We start from the raw sequence: 24711 nt of genomic DNA, 5'->3' as shown, positions 1-24711 counted from the left end.
ATGAAAGTCCATGACTGCTAAATATTTAGTTTTTACATGACATCTAAAAAAAGGAAACAAACAGTAGAAGACAACCAGATAAACAACGGGAACACTGCAGCGACGCTCACATTTATCACAGACTTTGGGATCACACACAGTTAAATAAATAAGATATTCTGAGTCTGTTTGTTGAGGGAAATAATGATTATAATAGTGTCGCCGTTGAAATGTCCTGTAAATCTGAAACTGCTTAATCGCTTAACTGACAATAGATTTAAAACAAAGACTTTACAAACGTATTTATGTGCACAAGGAGTAAAAAGCAGTTCATTTTTTCCAAATATCCAAATCCTACTTTTACATTTCTTGACCCCCACCATCATCTTATTTATCAGAACCTCTTCACCTTTGGCTAAATGCACAGATCTTATCTTATCCTCAGCCTGTTGTGGAGGTTCTTTCCTTTGGACTGGTGAGGATCCGTGTCGGTGACGTGAAGGTGTCTGTGGGGCTTGTTTGCACTTCGCTCCAGCTTCTGTTTCCCTCCCCTACAGCTACAGAAGAGGCTCTTTACATTCCCCTCCTCCTCCCCCTGTTTCTCTGACCCTTCTTAGCCACGTTGAAGGCTGATGGTAGATTCAGTCAGCGAACCCGCCGCACACCTGCGTAAAAGCGGGCGTGTGCGCAGCTCCCCCGTCCCTCGCTCCCGCTCTTTTCCGACCCGCGCCCGGGGATCACTTCACACCTCACACCTTCTGTTTATTTATGTCATCCTTCGGCTCTCTCAGCTTCTCCCTTTGTCACATCGCTCACTGTCAGAGAGGACACGCCCCCGGCCTCTGAAACCCCGCCCACATCATTCCACCGTGACCTCCGCACCCCGAATGCTTCTCCATGTCACATCCGCGGCTCAGCTCCAACCAGGAAGTAACATGATTTACTCCACCAATGTTGTCAAGTTGAGAAAAAATAGGCACTTTTTTGTTGTAAACTGTTTTGAATAAAATGTAAGATATAATGACTACGTTTTAGCGTAAGTGTCTGACCAGTCTGCAGCAAGCAGGTGAAGGCTACCAGTCCAAGTTACAGGTCAGATCTGTGGAGAGGTGACCCCGTTTGCAGTAAGAATACACGCATCGAGGTACTCCTAAGCAACGAAAACACCTGTAATTGAACAAATGCAAGATGGATACGTTTAAGGCCAGTGTGGAACATTCCAGATGAAACAATAACTTCTCCATAACTCTAACCCTAAGCCGGTTTCACCACAAAAGTTACATTGTGCACTTTTAAATTTGATTGATATCTCAAGAAACTAATGCCATACTCTTCACCCCTGACCGTTGGTTCCGGAAGTACATTTTCCATACATTTTTTTTCCCACAGAGATTCCGAAACAATTTATATAAATGTTTGAAATCCTGCTCGGGGCTTATCAGCTCTGTGGTACGTAATGAGCAAAATGCATATAATTGTATTCAAACTCACTTTTTGAAATGTTATAAACATCAAGTCATCAAACCAAAGTTTTACATGGGTTTTTTAGACTAAAATACACCAGCACATTAGTTTCAAGATAGCTGCTAAACCTCTGCCTTTAAACTCTAAATATGTTAATTTCTCAAAAACTCTATGAGAACATTTGATAAGAAATCTACTTCCACAACCACGGCGCACTTCAAAGTGGGCGGGACTGTTGAGCTCCATGTTCACCACCTGTCATTGGCTGGTTTGACAGACATTGCCCACCGCAGAGACAGTTTTGGAGATGCTCTTCCTTTAACATGCTCAGTTGTTTGTCCTTCCTCCAACACATCGACACGAGCGACAAAATGCTATGTGATTTACCCATTAACCTATCAGTGTAGTTCGTGTCATACCTTTGCAGGCCTTCCGGTGCGAGATGGGCTTGGACAGGTCTCGGTAGTAGCCCTCTTTGCAGTAGTGGCAGTGGCGCCCGGCGGTGTTGTGGCGACAGTTGAGGCAGACTCCGCCGCTCTTCCTCCCCGACAGCTTGTACAGCTCCATGTTGAAGCGGCATCTCCGGGCGTGGAGGTTACAGTTGCACGCTGTTGAAGACAAGAACGTACGGATCATTCTGATGAGATTTTTGAACATATACGAGTTCGATCAGAGCAGGTTGGCAGAATCAGTTGGCTCGTTATACAGTTAATTGATGGACGGAGAGATCGGTTCGTCAGTATATTGTAAATTGGGGGCCGATATTTGCACTTTTTAGCATGTCGACTATTGACCTTAAATCTCCTGCAGTGGCCTATACTTTGTTCGGGCCATAAAGCTGACTAAATAATAATAATAACAGCTTTATTGCGTGGAGGGAGGGCAGTGCAAAAAATGGGATTACACTGCGTCTTTGGGTCCCTGAAAAGCGCTATATAAATAAAAGGCATTATTATTATTATTACTGCTCTCTTATCCAATTTCTGGTAAAATGTGGTTGTTGTGGATGAGTTTGTAGTCTATTCAAACAATATAATCTGAGAAAAATAAGAAAAATTGGCCCTACATACGAAAGATAACAGCAGAGCTTATCGGCCATCGGTTTCTCTGCGACAATTGACATCGTCCATAAAGAAACCCAGTTGATCCGTCCAAAGGTTTTCAATGTAAATCAACCACAAAAGGATGACAATTTTAGCATAATTATTTAAAATTGTAATGAACACAACATAATACTATTTTTCATTATGACATTGATCCTCTTTTTAAGCAGTGGTGTTAGTTTAATGTAAATGTACATTATCGTGTAGTCCAACACTCTTTCCGTTTCCTTATTTTCCCTGCTGGTCTCAGAATACTGCATGTTCTGAACTGTATTAAGTATTCCTCCTGTGAATCATCCGAGTATGAGTATGAGACCTCGGGCTTGTTTACTGGTACATACAGTTGCCAGCACAGGCATTAATTAGCGGCTGATGTTTATTCATGGCGTTCGGCAGAGTGAGGGGCAAGTTCATTAGGACCAGCTTCCCAAACTCTCTACCAGCAGCACCAGCACTAGAGACCGTTCATGAATTATTCTCCTACACAAACAAGACAGTTTATAGTTGATTTTAAGATCAAGATGGTGTCTCTCTGGTCCATCTGCTCAACATCACCAAAACAGAAAAAGATGAACTTTCCTAAAGATGAGTTAGCTTCTCCACTCTTAATTTTGCAATGTGTTTTTGCATCTTCCAAACTGATCCAAGTCCTTCTCCAAGGACCAAATTCTAGTAATGTGTCCAGACTTATTGGTTGGAAGTTTTCCCACAAATCAGGGCTTTTAAGTTGCACTGCTTATTTTATAAGAAAAATATATATGTTCAAATAACATGCTTGGCTAAATAAAGCATTTTTAAAAATCTGACGATAACCCAGAGTCAAAGGAAACAAATGACATATGGAATTCTTTCAGGTAATACCCTGCATTATGGCCAATGTGTGGAATAAACACAAATCTCTATATTTTTCCATGGCTAAAACGGTTACAAATACTATATTTACGAATTCATGACAAGATGATTTTTTAATCCAAAATGAGTCAATCTCATTTCTGGATCAAATGGGCTCAAAACCGGCAACAAAGTCATGTGACTATTTTACAGTGGCTTTTAACGCTTGAATCATAAAACATTACAATTAAATGAAAAGTCTTCATCTTCATGTTAAACTTTAGTCCATAAAAAATAGTTTCAAACAAGGAAATAACAATTAAAAAAATTGTTTTACAACTATTGAGAGAGAAAAAATAACACAATTAACTGTTATTACAACTAGTATTAATGATTACTGAGACCATGACCAAACAACAGTGATTTATTTAGCTTCTTTCATTTTCATTGTCTAAAACTTAGCTTTCTGAATGACAAAAATAAATAAATGCAGCTGCACTTCTTAGACTTTCTAGTCTTTCTAGTTTCAAATATAAATGATTAAAAATGTTTTCTCCATATTCTGTGTTGGAATATGTGTGTCACCAGGTTGTCTGTTCTCGTCTGTCCGTCTGTCAGTGTCCAGTGTTTCTGTGTTTTGTGTGTCTGCGCTCGGGGCCGCTCGGGGCCGCTCAGGTAAATCTATCAGTGAGCTGCCTGCAGGTAACACTGTGGAGTCGACCTGTCGAGGGATCAGTGCACGCCCTCAGTCCCTTTTCACACTCTCAGACCAGAGGCACACCCACCTGCCCCGCGGCGTCTGCAGCGCATTGTGAAGTGACACGTACTGATTGTGTTTGTGGGTATCACGCTTCATAAGAGTTCTGCTTAGATAAAGGGACGGATTCAAAGCACTTTGTGTAAACTCACTGACACTGACTGAACGTGATGGAAGACGCTCTGGCAGACAGATTTTGAGAAGGGACTTTCACACCTTTTTTAAAAGAACAGTGTTAAAAGAGTAGGGAGTGACATTCAGCAAAATGTCAGGAATCAATCTCAAAACGCTAAGGCCTAAAATGTGTCCTTCGATTAGATGTGGGCAATATATCGGAATGTAGGCAATATCGTGGATGTTGTTTTGAAGATATCGCTCGCCCCTCACCTGTCTTACGCTAGATTGATGTGTAGAACTCTGAATCAAGTCCTACACATTTATTAATCTGGAAAGTCTATCGCCGAAAGCTGTGGGGAAAAGGCGGAACGTTATGACAGATCTTTGAAGCTAATTGGTCCTCAAATGCACAAAGCGCTTTTATGTGTACGTATTTCAAAAACAAAATAGTCGTACATTTACTCAAATGGGCCAAAGTACGTTTATTGGCGTCGTTATGTTTGTTTAGTCCGTCCCTTTGACTTCCGCCCAAGTCACGATGCTGCGCTGTTGTGCAAACTCTACAGAGGGAGACGGATTCTCAGATGGATTCCCAGATGGATTCTCAAGAGTTTCTCAAATAATGTGAGAATTCCTGTAGCTGGCCATATTAGCTTACTCCTACCTGCGATCAAACCTCATGAGAGCAGGTCACACTTGTACTGAATACCGTAGTAAAAGAACCGTTTAGAAAATAGATAGAAAATAATAATGAGTGAGTGAGAAAAACGGTGGCGTAATCATCGAAACACATGCAAAGCTTTAGAGCATTAGGTCAACATCTGGATACTTTTTTTCTTTTAGCATAAGTGTTCTTTCATTTAAAACAAATACTACTTCTACTGAGACTAACTACTGACGATAGGATACTATGATATTAAACCACTAAAAGACGGAGGAAAAACATATAATTTGATAAAGTCTTAAGCACTGACAAGGGTTGGGCGATTTCAGGGAAAATATCTAATTGCAATTTTTCTGACAAGTATTGTGAATAGCGATTCGATTTGTAATTTATGTTTTAATTATAGGATTCTGTTTTAAGTCCACAGTTAAATGAAAATTGACAAAAAGCCTGCAATAGGCCTATGAACTGACAAACTACTAAAAGACTCCAGAGCACGTTTGTACAGATCTAAACTACAGAGTTAGCCCTTTTTATGCAGAATGAGACAGGATATTTTGTTGTTTGTGGAGAATATTATTGCACTTTAAAAAAATTTAGCCTTTGCGCTTTGCAAATCGCATCGATTCGAATTGTGATTTCGATTCGACTGCGGTTAATCTCCCAGCTTTAGCGCTAACCTGTAGCTCAGGGCTGGATTAGTGAGGGCCCCAGGTGAGCCATAAAAGCCAGTGTGAAGTGATACCCTTGTGTGGAAGTGCAAGTGAATTAGACAGATCAAACTAAAGCTCATTTAAAGTGCTCCAACAGTGTAGACAGCAACCATTTACACCTCTCAACCACTGCAGCTGTGTGTTTTATGCTCAAACTTATCTATTTTGTGTATCTTTTGTTGTTCTTTCCCACCCGCCCACGTACGGATACGATCTGATTTCAGCTTGTTTTGGAAAGTTGGCTAATTGGGTTTGCTTATGTGATCCCGAGCCTCTATCTGCTGACCTCAGAGCAGCACACGGGCAGCGCTCCCTTGGCTAATTAGACGAAGAAGTCAAGCCACAGAGCTGGAGGTTAATCTCATCGCGCCAACGATAAAGTATGGTAACGGAGTGATGTTAGTCACGTCCTGCTTTCCGACGCACAACAATGATTCTGCTGCAACATACGGATAAGTGTATATAAGTAACCTTTGTGTCTTGTTGGCAAAAAAGAAGACAAAATAGACAGAATCATAGAATTAGTATTTAAGCCTCAAGAAACATTTGTTTTTAAGCAGAAGGCAGCCCAAAGGAGACATATTGTACTTTTTTCGGGTACTTAGTATTTAACTATAACATAAATAGATCACCATTTTAAATTTTGTTCGTTGAAAACCACAAGATTGAGCTAAAACGGCTTAATAATAGAAACAGGTGCATTGACTTCCTGTTCAAAACTGTGTAACTGATAAGCCCCGCCTCTTCATCGTCACATTTCAAAACAAGCAGCAGATTTTTATCTTTTATTTAGATGTTTTATTTTTGAAAAGTGGCTACGTTACATTTTAGAAGCTACAATGTTTAACTCAAGAGTCGTGATCTCAAATAATTGCAGCTAGGAACAGACACGAGGGTGGGGATAGGGGGTAGGTGAAAACAGGAATTTCCTGATCTTAAAATTCCGAACAATACAGGATTACTCAAACATGCAGGAATCAATTAAACCCAAGGTTCAAAGCTCATGCTGAAGTGTGTTCTTTTCTTCTCTCTGATCAGATGGTGTGCGGGAATCTCTATCTAATTTAAAGCTCACAGAAAACAGGACAGAATGTATACCCACACTAATCATAGCAGGGGACCCCAAAACTCTGCAGCTCGGTCCCCCACTCTAAAACAAACACTCGGAGGAATCCAACTTTCACAGTTTTCTTTGAATCCTCTCGGCGCCCACTAAAGTTATCAGATTAACTCACTAAGAGAAAGTGAGAAGGTTTTCTCTGATAGCCTGTTATATGTGTGATGCAGTCGATTAGATGTCCTCTGTGTTGTGTAGTGTCCAAGTCTGTTCTCTACAGAGGGCTGACCTGCTGTGTAACTCACTAAAACCTCCACAACACATGTGGCACTACTTCACACAAATAGTTTGAACATCACATGACAAACATTTGAACTGAGTCCTTTATGAGACATTTTCCAGTAATTTCAATTCCAAAGTGAGTTGTAATAAATAAATGAATATATATAATGAAATAAATACTGATTGTGGTGGGAGGTGGTGGTAACAGTTCTACAAGCACACAAAAGTGTGTTAGTAACAATTGCTGTGGAAGTTGTATGTTCAAGTCTCAGCTCCGACTGATTTCAAACTGAGTCTTCTCGTTTGCAGCAGCCGCCTGTGAAATCAAGCCTTGGGCCAAAAAATGTCTTAAAATATAAAACATGATGTGAGCAGAAGACCACACACGCCATTAACGAACAAAGGAATTTGAGAATGAGTGAATCATTATCTGTCAGTGATAATGCTGTTGCTCCAAAAACAGATCAAGTCGTTCACTTTTTCTATCATTGAAGGATGTTGAAGAATATAAATATTTATACTTTCTCCTCCGCAGTGTGAGTGCTGCCCAAAAAGTCATGTCTTTAATTGCATCCTGTTTCCATAGATATAGTTTATTGTTTTTTATAAATGATTTTCTAATGGCAGAAATACATGTGCAGCAAAGCTGGGACTTTCCAGACAATATTATGCAGAAAGATCCATTTAAAAGTGTTTTGCTTTGTGTTTTCAATTTCAATGCAGATCAGATGGATGAAAAAGAAAGGACTTTACTAAAGATATTTTTTTTTTTTTTATGTTTTCCCTGTTTACAATTTTGTTTTATTTGAAGATGGTTTTAGAATACATAACTTATGCTAATATGTCAGTTAGTGCTTTGTCACCATCAGGATGTGGGAGTTGTTTTTCAGTTATTTAAGACAAAACTTCTCATGTTTCAATAACGTGTAATTATATTGAAAATGCCTTTTTCAAGGGCTAAAAGACGGAGATGAGTTTTAATATTTACCGTTGCCTAAACCAAACTATAATATCATTATTGAAAACACCTAGATTCAAATGTTTGAACCTTTGTGTACAGCAGGAGGCTCATTTAGTGACCCCGCTTCATGTGGGGGCCATAAGACCTTCCCTTGCACTGGCCACACAGAGGCTTAACAACAAAGCACAGCCTAATGGCCTCCAATTTCCCGCATTAGTGCCCATTTAATGTGCGAGCTGCCCTGTGGTTAGCCGCGCAGCATGGGAGCACTTGTTAGTCCTGTACTTGTGCACACAGAGCTGAGCCCCTCGCTGCAGGCCACGGGCCCCTGCACACTTCCACCCCACGCTGAGAGAGCATAATAGGCCAGTTTGTAAAAGGCTGCTGTGATCACTCATGCATCCATTTGCTGAGTAATCAGGCCTTTTTGTCTGACGGGATGAGAGGTGTGAGTCGTGGTGGATCTTGAAGTGTGAGAAACAATCAAGTTTTTAAGTTTCTCTGATAAACTGTGCGGCTCACCTGGGAAACATGTCAGTCTGTGCGCATGTCCACAGCATGTCTGTGAAAACATAGACAGTGCAGAATAAAAGTGCTGGGCTGCTGCGTCAAGAGTGTTGTGTGTATGTCAGCTATGCCATAAAAATGTCATGGCTGCTGATGACAGTGGCAGGTCCCATTGAGCGCAGAGCAGTGAAAGGTCTTTAGGGTGAATACATTCCTCAGGCCTGTCAGGTCTCCATAGCTCCACATGAACAATGGGGCTAAGAGCAGCTGTCTTAATAGTGTAAGGCCTGACAGCTTTAGGAGCGATCCACGCAGCATCGAGCAAAATGTTGGAGCAAACAAACACTTAATAGAGATAAGGAACAGGATGGCCCTTGTCACATAGTTTAACATCCACTACATTCATATTAGCCGTTAGCACAGGGGGACTGACTGTGCTGGCAGGGTTAAAAAGCATGTGTGTCAATGGATGGCACGATAGCAAAAGATCCTCCAAAACATTGTGCCGGGTGAGAGTGGATTTGCATTCCCAGCAGCCCAAAAACCAAAAATCTTTCACCTGCAAGTGAGTGGGAAAAGTGCACGAATCTATTACGATTGATGGATGGGACGTTTCGCTTTTTAAGCACGGCCGGATTACTGAACAAGTGCCTAACGATCCCCAGTGTCTGATCTGATAATCACACAACAAACTCTCCGAGAATTAGCCGTAACCCAATTGTGCAAGGCTTTACCTTCACTTCCCGCCAACACGTTCTCTCGACACTGTTAGACCTGCATTGTATCACATCCAGCCATTACCTAAGCCTGTCTCCTCAACCTCTAGCATCACAAACAGCAAACAGCGCGGATGTGGAAACAGATATCCAAACCCTATCCAAACAAGCGCTCGCTCCACTTATGTCAAACAGCACCTCCAGTCTATTTACTCACACGCCTCTGGTTTCTATGGGACCGGCGGATCGTTGTGTTTTGGGTTCACATAACTTCTGGCAGTGTCTTGTGGGATGGGCCGTGGCTGTCAGACCTGCACAATGAAGACCAAGCTCGCACTGGTGTGTCTCACTCTCGTTTAAACTTCACGACTCCTGATGATCCGGGAGTCGCCGCGATCTCTTCTCAGCCGCAATGTAAAGCAACGGTTTAATTGTGCCATTGTGTGAAACTTGACTTAAAACATGGAAACATAAACCATCTTTGTACATTAGATGATTAAGAGATTGTTTTAATCTCTGCTTTAAAGCAAAGCGAGACACGTGTAGTTTCCTCCTGGTAATTGTGGGAAAAACAGCGGAGGATATTACGGGCATCGGTTATAATTGCTCATCTTTTGACATATTTTGAGTTGTTTAAGCTCTGGCGTGTGCAGAGGAGCCCGGTTTACCTTTGGAGAGTGTTCCCATAGTGAGTCAGCCTTGAGAAAAAAGGCAGATGAGATTAAGGATTAGATAGGAATGTGCACTCTTGGATTTCTCTGGATTTATACACCCCAAATAAAATATGCTTTGCATTAAGCCATCTTTATGCGCTCTTCTTAGAAATGTCCAAATCTACAGAGTTATAGTTAACGGCTGGGCTTTTCTATTCTTCTCACTGAGGACATTTTGTGCTTTTATATCGTTATAATCTATGACACTCGTGGATCATTCATTTGTTTCTATTGAACTATACTTTAGCTTAGTGTATAGTTCAGCTTTTCACATTAAAATAATCCAAAGTATTAGAGGAAATTAGAGTTGGACAATGTATCAATAACATTCACGGCAAAAGAAAATGCTACAAGAAGAAAATAAAAATGAAAAAACTGATGTTGTAAACTCTCAAGTAATATATACACCAAAAATATATACAGTATGATGATATTTTTGCACTTTTGTGATTACTTGTTTAGACCTTTCACATTTGTCTATTAAGTAAACTTCAACTAACACGTTTAAAAATATATTCTAACACATTCCTGTTGAATCGACCAAATATTGTCTGAATATAGTTATTGGGAAACTCATTAAATGTGTCTTTCACTGCGAAAACTGACACTTGTGTTTTCTATCGAAGGGCGATTCCACAACCTAAGAAAATAAAACAGCTGCAAGCGTACATATTAGAAGCGTCCACAGCACTTTTATGCTCATTATGGTCACTATGGTTCTCTCGATAGCACATCATTAAAGCCACCATCATTAGACTGCAGGGTGTGTTGTTGTTGCGGGCCCATGCACGCCTCATCGTTGTAATTCTGCCTCGTTTATTGGCTCATTAGCAGCCATGGCAGCGTGGCTATGCAAAGCAGGTGGCCACCCTTTGACCTTCACGACCACATTCCTTCATCAGGGCACCATCACTAAGTTCCTCCACTCCTCCTTTACCCCCGAGCCTGACCCCGCTCCAGATGTCATCCAGAAGAGTTACTTCACACTGATTTCTCCATCAAATTTATAGGCCATGAAAGCAACTGGAGATGGAAGGTTCAAACGAAGAGGACAGAGAACCGAAACACATCTAGCAAGGGTTTTGTCATGTGGAGGAATGTAGAAGTATTTAAATATTGGATGTCACAATATCACGATTATTGTGTGACAAAACATCACAGTTTTTACCATTATTCACCAAATTGTGTGCAATCTTTTATTTGCTTTCATTCACAAGTCTAGCTTTATGAAATCAAACTTTCTGAATGAAAAAGTAATAATAATGTCTCATGAAAATGTACTTGACATGTAGTTTGGCTTCTTTTGAGCATGGATTGAACTGAAATTACTCATTGTTACTGCATAACATTCTCACAATTATATATGTTTGTTCTTATGCTTATATTGTGCCCAGAATAATCATCGATTAACCAAAGAATCTTGACATCCCTATTTTAAATTGATAAAAAGACTTTTGGCATCGTGAAAACCCTTGTCCTTTTCATTATATATAATGAAGAGAAATTCCACTACTTAGCTGGCTGACCTTTTGTAGCTCTTTTACAACCTGCCAATAACTGTTAACGCTGTCATGGGGCCGGTCTGGCTCAAGTCCAGGTCGAAATTAAGTATATTCTCCTCTTCCATTGCGGAGTATGTCCGAACAGGCTCTTTAGGACAAGAGGGAGCACTTTAAAAAGATTGAGTTCTCACTATCGGCAATAATACACACATACAAAGGACGCCAACATAAAAATGACATTATTATCAAAAAAGTGAGTGAAGTTGGATACATTTTCTGTCTTATGCACTGTGGTGGGAGTGAGCAGGAAGCAAACTTGACAGCTATAAATCTGAAAGCACAAAAGTCGACTTCTCTGCTGTTCGCGTGCTTTCTCCAACACTGTCCGCACTCTCGGGAGCTCTCTGGCATTCTTTGTAGTAATAAGAAATGGATAAGAAATGGATTGTGTATAACCAGTCTGCACAGCGTCAATATCAAGTGAAAAGGATTTTTTTGGGGAACAATCATTTATTTTGACCATTTGGCCGTGTTAAGTTTAATCGTTTTCATTCCTTGGAACTGTAAGTGTCCAGGCATGCTTCAGAAGTGGAGTAACTTTGTGAAATGTATTTAGAAGTCTCCGAGTTGTGTGCGTGTGAATACATAATGCACGTGTTGTAAGAGTTGAATCTCGGCGGAGCGACGATCCGCTCTCATCAGAGTCTTAAGATACGTCAAAACCAACATGTGTACGGATCAGCTGCTTTCTAACGCTAACAATGCAGCTCTGAACATGTGTTTTCCTTCCCTTGTTTCTGCTCCCATCTGCCCAGGCAACTTTAATCCTTTACGAGGGAGACAGAGACATACCGCTCATGGTTTCATTTATTTAAGATTTCAGCCATTAAATTCAGCTATTAAACTTTAGTTCTTTGCTACATATTTTGTTGCCCGATCATAAGATTGATATTTTGTGCACTAGGGCTGCATCTGTCTGTATCTTAGAGGCGTGACAGCGGCTTCTGCACACTCTTTCTGCCCGCCTCTGAAAGGATGTACAGAGCCTTTAAAAGCAAAAACAAAATATGCTAAATTCCAGAACGGCAAAAGTGAAGTGAAACATACAGAGATTTCAATGGAGAAACTGTCATAATATAATAAAATATACAAAATCAAGGTATTTTTGTCATGAAAACACAGAAGCCTGGTTTAAAGACATTTACTATTTTGTTTTACTGATGAATGCTCACCCCACATTCATTTTATCTACAAGTATATCACATACTTTACCACAAATTATACTTTTTGTCAAGCTCAATTACAATTTTGTGGCTAGAAATATTTTTTTACAGATATTTCTATCCTTGAAGCTCAAAATTGATGCTTATTTTTGTTATGTGTTCTAAATGAGTTATTGTGTACTTATGTCGTTGGGAGAGGTTAGGAAAAGACTGTTGTAGTGTTCGTAGTAAGCACTTTGTACTTCAGACCTTAAATGTAAGCCCTTGTGCAACTTTTTGTCGGTGGGAATCTTTCTTACCTCGTACTGCTTATTTTAATAAACGTATGTATTTGCTCTGGCACGACAAAGGCCTTAGATGGACAACTATTACGCTGCCTTGTGCTTTAACTGAGGGTAATTATCAAATTGATCACTTTGCCTGACTCTAATAACTTCCGAGGTTTTTGTCTAAACATTCTTAGTCATAGAGCTGTGAGAAGCTCTCAAGGGACGTAACAGAATACAGATCAGTGAAACCTTTATCATTACATTTCAAACATTTGCTTTAAATAACACATCAGCACAAACACGTGTGGATTTACAGCGCTGGTCGTCTCACACAGCCACACGAACACGACTGTAGTGGCCTGGTTCAGCTCGGCACGGTCCAGTCACAATACGGCTCTTTTGTCACATATACTACATTTTTAAAACAAGATGCTGTGTGTGCTAGAGGCGGGAGATGTATCGAACAATGGATCATTGTTGTTTTGGAGATATGCAAGATTAGAATATTGAGTGTATTGTCTGTGATGAAAGTATTCGAAATTATGTCAAAATGAAACAAAAATCTGATATCTGCCTTTTTGTGGTTAATTTCTTTTGGTTCATTCACGTTTTGTCTAATACTTAAGAACAAGAACCTCAAGCAAAATATTTACAGGCAGAAGCGTCACGTCACAATAAAAAGGTCACAAACGTCACAATGTCAAATTTGAGTGTTATGATTATTGTGAATAAAAAAAAACATAATCAGAACATGGCCAAACAAGAGTGAAATCTTTAATTTTCCATTGTCTAAAAAACACTAAGCGAGAGAAAAAAATATTTAACAAAAACAGGCAGGTAGGTTTATTTATTAGAACACAAATTGAAGTAAAAATGTTTGATTTTGTTTCTTAAATTGCTACAATTTGTATTTATCTGGACGTCCCTATCGGCCACATTTTAGCACATCCCTGATGCATTGTGAAAATATTGCATATAAATATAGTTATATTGAGTTAATGCTATGTAGCTATTCATACTATAAACCTGCAATCCCTTTGATGTAAATCTGAGCTAAAATGTCATAGAAAAACCCACAAAAATAAAAAAATAACAGACCAATTACACAACAATTGGTCTGTTAACAAGAGCTTGTGCGTTGTAAAATGTGGGCTTTGCATGAGCCCGAAATGAAGCAGGGCATTACATTATTGTTCGACTCCCGCGATCCTGTAAAATCCCCTTTAAATCCAACCCACTGTATAATTAACTTAATATAATAATGACGTGAAGAATAGAGCCGCTGCTGACACTAATGAGTACTGGAGATGAGAGCAGGACGAGGCGCAGAGGCAGGGAAAGTTACGAGCCCCTCACCCTCTGTGTTATCTGTGGGAGCTAATGAGTGATGGATTAACCTGGGATTACCCCTGGCAAATTGGGATGACCTCGTAAACCTTCCCTTGAATACCATCTGAAGTCGGCATTCCATTCAAAGGGCCAAACAAACATACAAACGCGTAACGGTTCTCTAAATGTCTGACTTTAACGGTTGTCATAAATCAGAGAGGATTTTTGCGGAGCATCTTTCACTCCATGACTGTAAATCTCTCTACTTTCTGCTGACCTCTGCTGACTGAGATTACATTTTACAAGTCAGTTTGAGCCGGAATTGCTGTTGTCCTTGAAAACAAAGATGAAATGTGTGTCATTGCTGACTTCTGGTCCCACTGCTTGGATACAGGCCACACACAAACTCTGCCACACACACTGTCTTGACATAAAAGGCCAAGACAAGGACACGGACAATAAATCAACAAACACTGCTTTAGATATGGATTTCTTTTTTCAGCTCATTTTCAAACTACAATATCTATCTTGCTTTTGTGGCCAGTGACTTATATTTGCAGATAACAATATCAACATTTAAAAAATCTAGCAAGGCCCATTAATGAAAAAGAAAGTTGTAGTAAAATTCACAAAAAATATGATGAAATGTGTTATTCTGGGATATAAAATCATCTAAAATGTGTTTTATAATGCTAATGATGATAGGAATAAACACATCCCCCGACATCACTGCTTAGCTGATGGTCCATCCCAAAACACTGAGATAGTACTTTAATTGTGTGGCTTTGTTTAGATTCATTCCAATGTAAGCTTTAGCAGGTTTTATGTGAATTGTTAACTTAAAAGACCAAAGTTAACCTCTGACACTTGAAACTGCCTGCAGTGTAAATCTGTGGACATTTTCAGTGACCACAGCGTTAGAGCAGTATAGAACCAGTGGGGGGCGCTCTGATCTCCACAACACGCTGCTGTTTGACTGTATAACTCCTTCCAGACATTAATCTTTTACTTGTGAAGGCTCTTGCTAACATATGCTCGTTCTAGGTGGTCTTAAAGTGGCTCGGTGCGACTGCTGCCAGCAGAGGCAGCGCCAGAACCTTGTACCTTGAAAGTGGACTATTGCAATTAAAAAGATTATATATTTTCATCCGTGTGTTGCCATGCCAAGCATATGTGTGTTTTATTGTTGTTGTGGGCGGCTTATCAGCTACACAGAGATTCTGGAAGGAGATGTAATGGGCCGAGCCAGGTTTGGATAAATTAAATCAATCTCACAGCATATGTTGCACCAGCTTGAGACAGAACTACTCACAGAAATAACTTTTTAATTGATTCTTTGTTGGTTTGCTCTCTTTCTCTCACAGTATATTCTTGCTTTCGATCAAATCCACAGTCTCTTCTTAGTGAGTGCGGACACAGAGACAATGAGGTCATCACAAACTGACCCTGGATCAGCTCTCATACAAACTCTAATTGTTTTAAACCTGTTCCGAATCGCTGCTTTCACAAAATATTAACGGAAAACGTAATGAGTACTTGAAAACATGGGTTCTAAATTTGAGCTGGATCGCTTTTTCTGCACAGATCTGACCTGTAACTTGGCCTAGTGGCTTCTGGGAAATGGATACGCTTAAAGCCATACAGTGAAACATTCCAGGCAAAGCTAACTCAAAGTAATCTGTTTTTTCTTGATGTTTTGCCTGGTAAAATAAACAAAACTGTCTGTGGAGGGTTTTTATAATGTGGAAACTGAAATAGTGAGAACGTGATAATTGTTGAAATCGTCCTTGGAGAGAATAATGTTGCTGGTGATGTCATGAGTGCCTCGTGTGGTGTGAAGGAGGCATGAATCACACAGCCCAGACCTGCTGCGGTCGGAGCTACGACTATCAGACACATGCATGCCAAAGTCGTCTGCTCTGCCTTTTAATTATGTCCAATCATGTGGTATTTGTTATGAGCAAACTCTCCATAACACACACACACACACACACACACACAGCCTCCCCATCACGCGTCTTCTGTCATCAAACTGAGCTTTCACTGCCACATCAACAGAGTCAGTAATTAATTTACTAACAGATGTCTCCCTCCAGCTCCTTCTTCTTGGATCACATGCAGCCACTGCTATAAAACTGGGCACACGATCCTTACTAGTTGCTCAATTTCATTCTCGTGAGCACTTTCTCAAATTGTATTCAAGTCTAGTTTTAGAACGCTCGTGCATACATTCACCGCATGTTGTTGTTTTGATTACAGGCTGTATGAGTAGTATTGACCCTAAAATAATGTTTCTGTGTTGCACAATTCTCATTAGGTTAATTAGGTTTTAGTTTAGGATTTCTTATAGTCAGACTTGTAGCTTGACATGTTGCACACGTTCCCCAGACGTGTCGCTGATGTTACTGTGACGTGTCTGGTCAGATTTCTTCTTATTTGGAGCAGTAGGACAATCAAAAACACAACTATTAACGGAATGCAAAAAAAGACACCACCAAATCACGCACACGAGCCATCCCTTGTTGGGAAATGGGAGGTTTTGTCTAAAGGAGTTTTTGTTTATAAGAGATCTTCTATTGAGAGTGTTTTTCAAACTTCCTATAAATTATCTGTTCTTTTCCTCTGTATCTACCTGCGTTGCAACAATGAAATTTCCCCATGTGTGGACAATAAAGGTCAAGTCAAGCGTTTGGGGACCACTTGGAGCGTTAGAAGCTTCTCGTGGAGTGGGGACAATGCTAAGGTCGGAGACACAGAGAGCAACAAGGGCCATCGTTGGACCATAGAGGTTATCCAGATCCGGAAACGCACCCACCAGAGGGACCAGACTGTTTAAGTGGACAAGGGCGCATACAGTACCAGCTAGTCCAATCTGGGATACAGTCATGAAGAAGCCGGACTGCAGATGGCGCTGTTGTCGTACTGCTCCAAGCGCCAAAATGTGTTTGAATCAGCTGAGCAGACACGTCATGGTAACATGAGCGACATGTCAAGGGACAACGCACACAATACACGCCTGATCAGAAGAAATTCTAAACTTAATTCTCAAAAATGTTTCAAATTTACAAGATAGGCCTACTTTTTAATGCTGGATTCAAGTGAAATGCCGCTTTCCTCGGTGTGTACTTGCTGTGGAGTGGCAAATGAAATAGTAACAGTAGAAGGTGTAAGTGTAGAAAAGTATTCACTAATAACACATTTTTATGATGAAATACTTTTACTTCTACATGACTAATTAATGCTATTTACAGCGCCAATTTAACCTACATTAGACACGTTGGTGTAAAATATGCTGCAGGCGCCTTCCTGTTCCAACAGCTAGCAGCATGTTAGCAGATGTGTGGGAGCCATTAGCGTCATGTTTGATCACCGTTTCACTAAATTTGTAATGCGTTCTCCACCTAGAGCTACCAGTGATAATTTAGCTCTGCGCACTGTCAAACCCTACGCCTTGCACACACACACAAAATATTAAAGAACAGCTGCCAATACTGTCTTGGAGCTAGAAGAATAAAAATGCAAAGTGAAGTATTTTTCCCTCCGGATAGTGGAAGCTGACAGCTAGAAACGGCGTGTGCTAATACTGTGAGTGAAGCCTGGTTTTAACAGGGATGCAAAGAACAGAAAAAGACAATAACCGCTAATAAAACACTTGAATTGTGCTCTACAAATAAACTCGCCTTGCCTAAAACTCCAATTGGAGAAACAATTAAAAGCAGATGCTCTCTCGCCACAGATTGGAAACAGTTTAAAGCCCAGATAAAAGAAGGTCTGTCTGCCACCAGCAATATAGTGCCAAACATTCTTACATAGGCAAAAATATTTCTTTTAGTGAGTTCCAGAGATCCAAAGTTGGAGTAAAGCTATATTTTCTATATCATTCCAGTAACTGTTGAAGTGGAGCCGTGACAGTAGTGGTGGTTTTATTGTTTTGTCTGTTAGCTAGAGTGGAGTTTAATAGCGATGCTGATTAGTGGTTGTAATAGTAGTTGTCATTTGCAGTAATAGAAGTAATTGTAGTAGTGTTAATCACTTAAGATAGTTATTTGACCAGGCATCGATTGTAAAAAATAAATACATACAAATTACCGGTAAAAAATACATAGAATTATCAAATTTTGTGTACCCATTCGACCATGTGGTAAAAGACACATTGTTTTTTATTGGGCTGGACTATTCCCTCATATTGATCAATGACAGTGTCAGATTAAATGATTACGTTCCTGAAAACAAACGGGGCAGACCTTTCATCACTGACATGGACACAGAAGTCTGATTTCTTCCTGCAAAGTTGGAACTCTGCTTCAAAGCACATTCTTTTACTGACTGAGGATTGGCTTTGGACCTCTCGATAAAAAAGGCCCAAACTGATCATTGACGATTACAAATGACAAATGAATCTCGATCTCATTTCAAATATGTGTCATTTCCTTACATTGTGGTATCAAGTATACCCCGATATCGTGTCATCAAGTAACAATACGTCAACACTAACGGCTGTAATCCTTCAGTCGTTTGGCCGATTGATCAGTCAGAGGAGTCTTAGTCGACCAACCATTTTATTGGTTGACTCATTATTTCTATTGGGATTAAAAGGCTTTATTGGATCACAGCAGAAAGAAAAAGGCTTGGAAAGAGTTCATTTGAGATTTGGGAGTGAATTGTGAGTTTAATCTGCTCCTTTACAGACAAAAATACGGTGTTGTAACTAGTATTCTGTAAAAAATAGTGGTCATTTTTTGTGTGAATTTGTGCAATCCTTTGGTACTTAATCGAGCAAGAATTTATTTAGCCGACCACAGTCCTGAGCAGTTAATATTCGCTCGGTTCAGATGAGCACAAGTGAAGCAGAAAAGAGGAAGTGATCGCTGGTCCAAAGCCAGCAGTGAAACGCAATATGGCTTTGCTTTAGAGGCAATATGCTTGAGCGAGGTCAAGGGTCCGACTCACACGTTCTCTTCTCACACTGGACAAAGGAGCCGGCCACATATTGTGATTCTGTGCTCTGTGTTGCATTACGCGCTGTAGCCAAAGCAGTGAAACCGAACCAGAGACGTTCGCTCGCCCAGAGGAGTCTCAGACGAACACCGGCGCACACCCGAGCCGTAAAATCTCCCCGTACATTTCTGTTTTCTGACCCGTCAACCCCAAACTGTGCGACCGGAGAGTTTTCAAAGACCTCTAAAATGGAAACATGCTTATTCCACCTGAAATCTGGACAACATGCAAACGCACTTACAGATGTCGTACAAACGCTGCCAGTGCCTTCTCTGTGATCGAATCTTCGTGAGACTCGTAATCTGTGTGCGACCCGTTCTGTTATAAACTCAGTTACGCTCACGACCCGGCAAAATTCATAATCTGCGCAAAACTGGAATTGTTTCGAAGATAAATTGCTTCTGAACAGGCTGAATGACAAGAAACAACTAGCTCCAAAATTCCAGCTCCGACGCGCTCCTGCCAAGCGCTGACATTAATGGCTTCAAGATCTTAATCCACCCTTAAACCATTTAACCCAATCTGCATTTGACCATGTTTAATGTTGTGTCTACTGTCACATGGGCGACAAGTGTAACAATCTTATCCTATTCATTTAGGCTGACGTATTTATTTATTCATTATTTTTACGCTTCTACTGCTAATAATGTAAAAATCTGCAGTTCTCAAATGTAATGACAAAAATAAAAAAGATATGATTTAATTAGTGATCAAAAACAGGGGAAATTTGTGATAAATTGTATGTTTCCCCCCAAATTACACTAAAGAATGTGTTAATTACACTACTGTAAAGATCCGTGGGAACAAAATTCCTTTGATTAAAAAGATCCTTCCAACAAGAAAAGGTAAGTGCAAAGTTACCAGTGAAATAAAAATGGAAACAAAAAGGCTGCATCTACTGAACAGTTTGAACATGAACTAATGAAACACTGACAGTGAGTTCAGTGAAAGACAGTGTTCCAGGTCAGTTCTTTTTACAAACAGTTTGCAGAAAACACAAGAAGCTTCTAATGATTAAACAATCAATTCAACATCTTAGACCAGATTTAACAATAAAGTTGTGTTTTTTGATACTTAATACCCTGCTCTTTTTAACCCTGAACTTTTATCTAAAATAATACTTTATGTAATTCCAAACTATCTTAAAATCTGTGTTTTATCATTTCAAGCAAAACAATTCATAAATATGTACAATTCTAAATGTGTAAATCATAACTGAGTTATAAACAGTGCCAGAACAGTAGTCTATATTTAGTAACAATATTTTTGCATGCTGTATTATTTTTAACAGCATTTGCTTCTTTCATCTTTCAGAGGTTTGATAAGTGAAGCTGATCACTGCGCTCTCAGGGGAATGTCACTTTAGTTAAAATTACACTAGTTAAAATGCACTGAAAACAAAACCAAGAGCCGCTGTTAATAAGAAGTAAACGTGAAATATTGACTTAAACGTATCTCTTCTTAAGTTAAATATATCAATATTTCACACCAAAATATGATCTGTGAAGTTATGATTTAAGTTGCTTTTTATGACATGATTTTTTAATATAAGTGATTGTCATTTTCACTTATTTCCTTGTTTGTTATTTGTCGTCTTGTAAAAAGTCACTGTAAATGCAGCTTAAGCAGGACATAATGTATGCACTTAATCAATAATGTAAACTGAAGTCCTAATTGATTTCATTCATTTCATTCATCTTAGGCTTTATTGACAGGAAAGAGTGAAATGGGGGATGAGAGCGAGAGAAGGGAGGACATGCAGTAAACTGTCGCAGTCAGGACTCACAACACTGCGGCTGCACCACTGGGCACCACTGAAGTCCTAATTGAATGGATGTTTTTAGAAAGCGTGTTGATTTAACACATCTGAGAGCGAACATGTCTCTAAGCGGCGACAGCGACACACACAAAAGCCTTTCCACCAGCTGCAAACTGTCAAGAGTTTCTGACATTAGACAGAAAACTTTGACACTTTAAAAATTGTTTGTTTCACGGCAAGTGCACGTCCTGAGATATGATGGCCCATATCTGTCATCGCCTCATCTTGCACTATTCTCTTCTCTTATATTTCCAAACGCAACACATGCCAAAAAATGACAAACAAGTGACTAAATAGAAGTTAGTAAGTGTGAGCTTGAAGGCTATAATATAATATACTATTAAGAGTGTTTTTTAAACTTCCTATAAGTTATTCCCCCTGTATCTACCTGCGTTGTAACACCAACATTTCCCCATGTGTGGACAATAAAGGCATATCTTATCTTATCTTAATATTGTTTTTTGATGTAAAAGCAGCTACATATATAAAAAAGCACTGGTATGAAGTGAAGTAAGATAAATTATCATCATTGTTACTGTGGATGTTGCATTTATTTGCATATGTTTCCAACTTTCCACAAACTTTAATTAAATACACGATTGAATAAAAACAAGGGCACGTTAAGCATACTGCAGTGTTAATTGTTAGGGGGAAAATAGTAACATTCTCCATCTGCAAAGTGCATTGAACCTTCTGGATCCTGAGACTTATGGATCGTACGTCTTGATATTACATCATGGTGATAAAATACTACTACTGTGTGTCTCTGCATTTGAACCTGCTCTCTTTGATCAGCCGGCAGCTGGTGAAACATGCTGCTTCTGACACACAAAGCCCTGAAGAAAGCAGCTGAGACGAGCTGGGGATTTTTCACACCTGCTTTTGTTCAAGGAAAAGCACGTTGCATTGCACTGTCCCACAATGCCACACTGTCCGTTGAGGGTTAAATAGTGACCACTCACCATTAATTAAGATAGGATAAGATAAGATAGATAAGATAATCCTTTAATTTCCACACATTAAAGGATTAGTACAGAGAGTTTTTTTTTATGTATAATATATATATTTTTTAAAGGTATGATTTAAATTTTAATGTGGGTTAATTATTGCCTAACAGATTGAAAAGCATTGAAGTAAATACTATTTGTTTGTTTTTTTATATAAATGCAAATCGGTTCATTTTTTATTTCAGTGTGATAAAAATGTGAAAATGTATGACAATAATAGTGTAACTTTAGAGGCTATATTGAAATACAAAAAAATATATTCAGGCCTACTTATAATGACGCTTAAGAGTAAATCATATCTAAATAACCTAAACTAGTCTTTATTGCAAGGTAAATAATGTGTATTATTTCCACTTCGTTCCCCGTGTGTCCGCTGCTGTCAGGCGCGTGTGGCTCATGGTGGCAGTGGTTTTGTCTGACTACAATCGTCGTTTGGTTTATTGCTGCAGCGGTGAAGTGGAAATTTCCTGGGGCTTATTACCCGGCCTTGTGGTTCTGTTTGAGGTGGGCTGCGTTGAGGTTAAAGGCTTCATTGCCGGTTGCAACACTCTTTTAAAGTAAGACACATTTGCGGACGCTCGCCGCGATTTGAAGAGTGGTTTAGCTGTGGCATCCACAGGAAACACTTTAATTAAGCGAAACGAAGAAATAAAAAACTGCAAAACCTACAATTATGATCAATTAATGTTATTACGAAACCAATCATTAAAATCAAGACAAGTCGTGGTTCACATTTTGCAGCATAAACGTAGCCTTTGGTTAATTGTACTTTTATAAAATATGCCAATTAAGAAGGTGAAGAAAGCAGCTTTTAGCGCGCGCCAATTTGATGTAAATGCCCGGTTATGTTTGGCTCATTCTGACTGACTTGTTTAATAAACGGCACAAGTTTAGGCCTGTCCTTGAAGTGAGATTATAGACGTTTGAAGCCGGACTCACCCACGCACTCGTTGGCCTCCCGGGCCGTGGCCCGCTGCCACGGCCTGTCGTAGTGGAAGGGTTTGCACCTGTCGCACTCGGGCCCCGCGGTGTTGTGCTTGCAGTCACACACTTGGTTACCATCCCGGTCCTTGGTGCAGCGGGACGCGTGCCCGTTGCACTTGCACCTCCCGCCCACCTGCAGGTCCGACACCGCGTAAAAGTACGAGTCCCGCGCCAGCTCCGAGTCGTCCTCGTTCTCGTCCCCGAAAGTGTGCAGCCGGCTGAAGACGACCTTAATGTCGGTGGCCGTGACCCAGTCCTGCAGCACCGGGGAGTTGTCGAAGTCGTGCGCGGAGGGCCGCCCGTCCAGCGTGCTGAAGGCGATGAGGCCTCCGGTCAGCGGGTACATGTCCGTGTGGGAGTCCGTGCACACCGCCTCCTGCTCGTTCTGCTTCGTGATCGCGGCCCGGTTCGGTCTGTTGTACATTTTCCTGCACTGGGCCGAGTAAAACTGAAAGGACACCCACGTTTTCCCGTAGTCCATGGACTTGTAGATGACCATGGACTCGGGCCGCGGGGAGCAGAACTGCAGACTGACATATGTCACCTCAAACTTCTTGCCCAGTGACAGCGTGAGCGTGACATTCTGCGGGTGCTGCTTGAAGCTCTCGGACTGCCAGCAGGTGAGGTTGTGCGGGTTGTTCAGGTCGGTCAGATACGCGGGAGGGTGATACTTTCTCGGGTCGGACGCGTCGCACGTGTGGCAGTTTCGAGTCCTCTCCGCGCCCTTCTCCGCTGACGTGACCACACAGTAGCGGCTCGCCGTCCTCCCGCAGGTGCTGGAAACTTTGACCTCTTTGCCAAACGCCGCGTTGACGAAGTCCGGGATGCAGCGCCGCGGGTTGCCGTGCTCGTCGTAGCAGGGGTCCGGGGGAGACGTCTGCGCGGCGAACATCCCGCCGTAGCCGCAGAGCGCGACCCGGCAACACAGAGACGCGGCGAGCAGGGCGAGGAGCATCATGTCTGAGGAGAGGAGGAGAGTGTTATCTCACAGGAGGAATACAAACACAGTGCGTGAGTTTGAGTTATCTTATAGTAAAATTACCTAAAACTATGGAGCACAATTGCAAAGTCGTTCTTAATTCCCAGGCCCAGCTCCACCTGTCTGTTTTCTCCTTTCTTCAAATCTTGTGCGCAAAAGAAGCGTCCGTATTTAAGCGCGTCTCAAGTGTCCCGCTCCTCCCGCTCTCTCTCCCTCTTCTCTCCCTCTTCTCTTCTCTCCCTCTTCTCTTCTCTTCTCTCTTCTCTCTTCTCTCTGTGCGCAGGGGAGCCGCGTGGATTGGAGAGGGGGCCTGGGGCACTGCTTCCACCGCAGGACCGCTCGTCTCCAGGAGCAGACGCAGGCGCACTGAGGACAGGGACAAGGGCATCCTCCGGACAGCATCACTGAAGCTGAGGACAGACCGTGGACCGTTATCTGCTTCATCTGTCAACAGGAGATCACTTGGTACTTGTTATTATTTATTTAGATTAATTTATGCAAAACTTCTTTTTCATACTCAACGTTTAGTGTTTAGGACAAAACACATTATTTGAGTTATTTTTCCGAGTATCAGTCTATGTAGCCCACTAGACTGCACACAATATTTGTACCACATTTTGTTTTCCTCTGACATGAAGACATATTCTGAAGTTGGCCTTTAAAATATGAGCCTAAGTTTGGCGCGGATTCAATGGCCTCAAACCTGTTGAGCAATGACAGTGGACAGCGCCATCTTT

General features: G+C 40.8%; 1 protein-coding gene across 2 annotated transcripts in view; it reads right to left on the bottom strand.

Annotated features, from left to right (window-relative positions):
* The window catches only part of ntn1a (netrin 1a), a 41730-nt gene extending 17546 nt beyond the window's left edge, over positions 1-24184 (bottom strand). For both annotated transcript variants that reach the window (XM_072463224.1, XM_072463225.1), the window contains exons 1-3: positions 24038-24184; positions 22951-23955; positions 1863-2051 (exon numbers count right to left, since the gene is read on the bottom strand). In XM_072463224.1, the coding sequence (XP_072319325.1) occupies positions 1863-2051; positions 22951-23953 (1192 nt within the window). In that variant the 5' untranslated portion in view covers positions 23954-23955; positions 24038-24184. The remainder of the gene's footprint in view (positions 1-1862; positions 2052-22950; positions 23956-24037) is intronic.
* Between the last annotated feature and the right edge of the window lie 527 nt (positions 24185-24711).

The sequence above is a fragment of the Eucyclogobius newberryi genome, unplaced genomic scaffold (genome assembly GCF_026437365.1).
Source record: "Eucyclogobius newberryi isolate DKJ021-1_F unplaced genomic scaffold, fEucNew1.0.hap1 SCAF_4, whole genome shotgun sequence".
Taxonomy (NCBI): domain Eukaryota; kingdom Metazoa; phylum Chordata; class Actinopteri; order Gobiiformes; family Gobiidae; genus Eucyclogobius; species Eucyclogobius newberryi.
The sequence above is the reverse complement of the archived record's forward strand: the minus strand, read 5'-3'. Positions and strand labels throughout refer to the sequence as shown.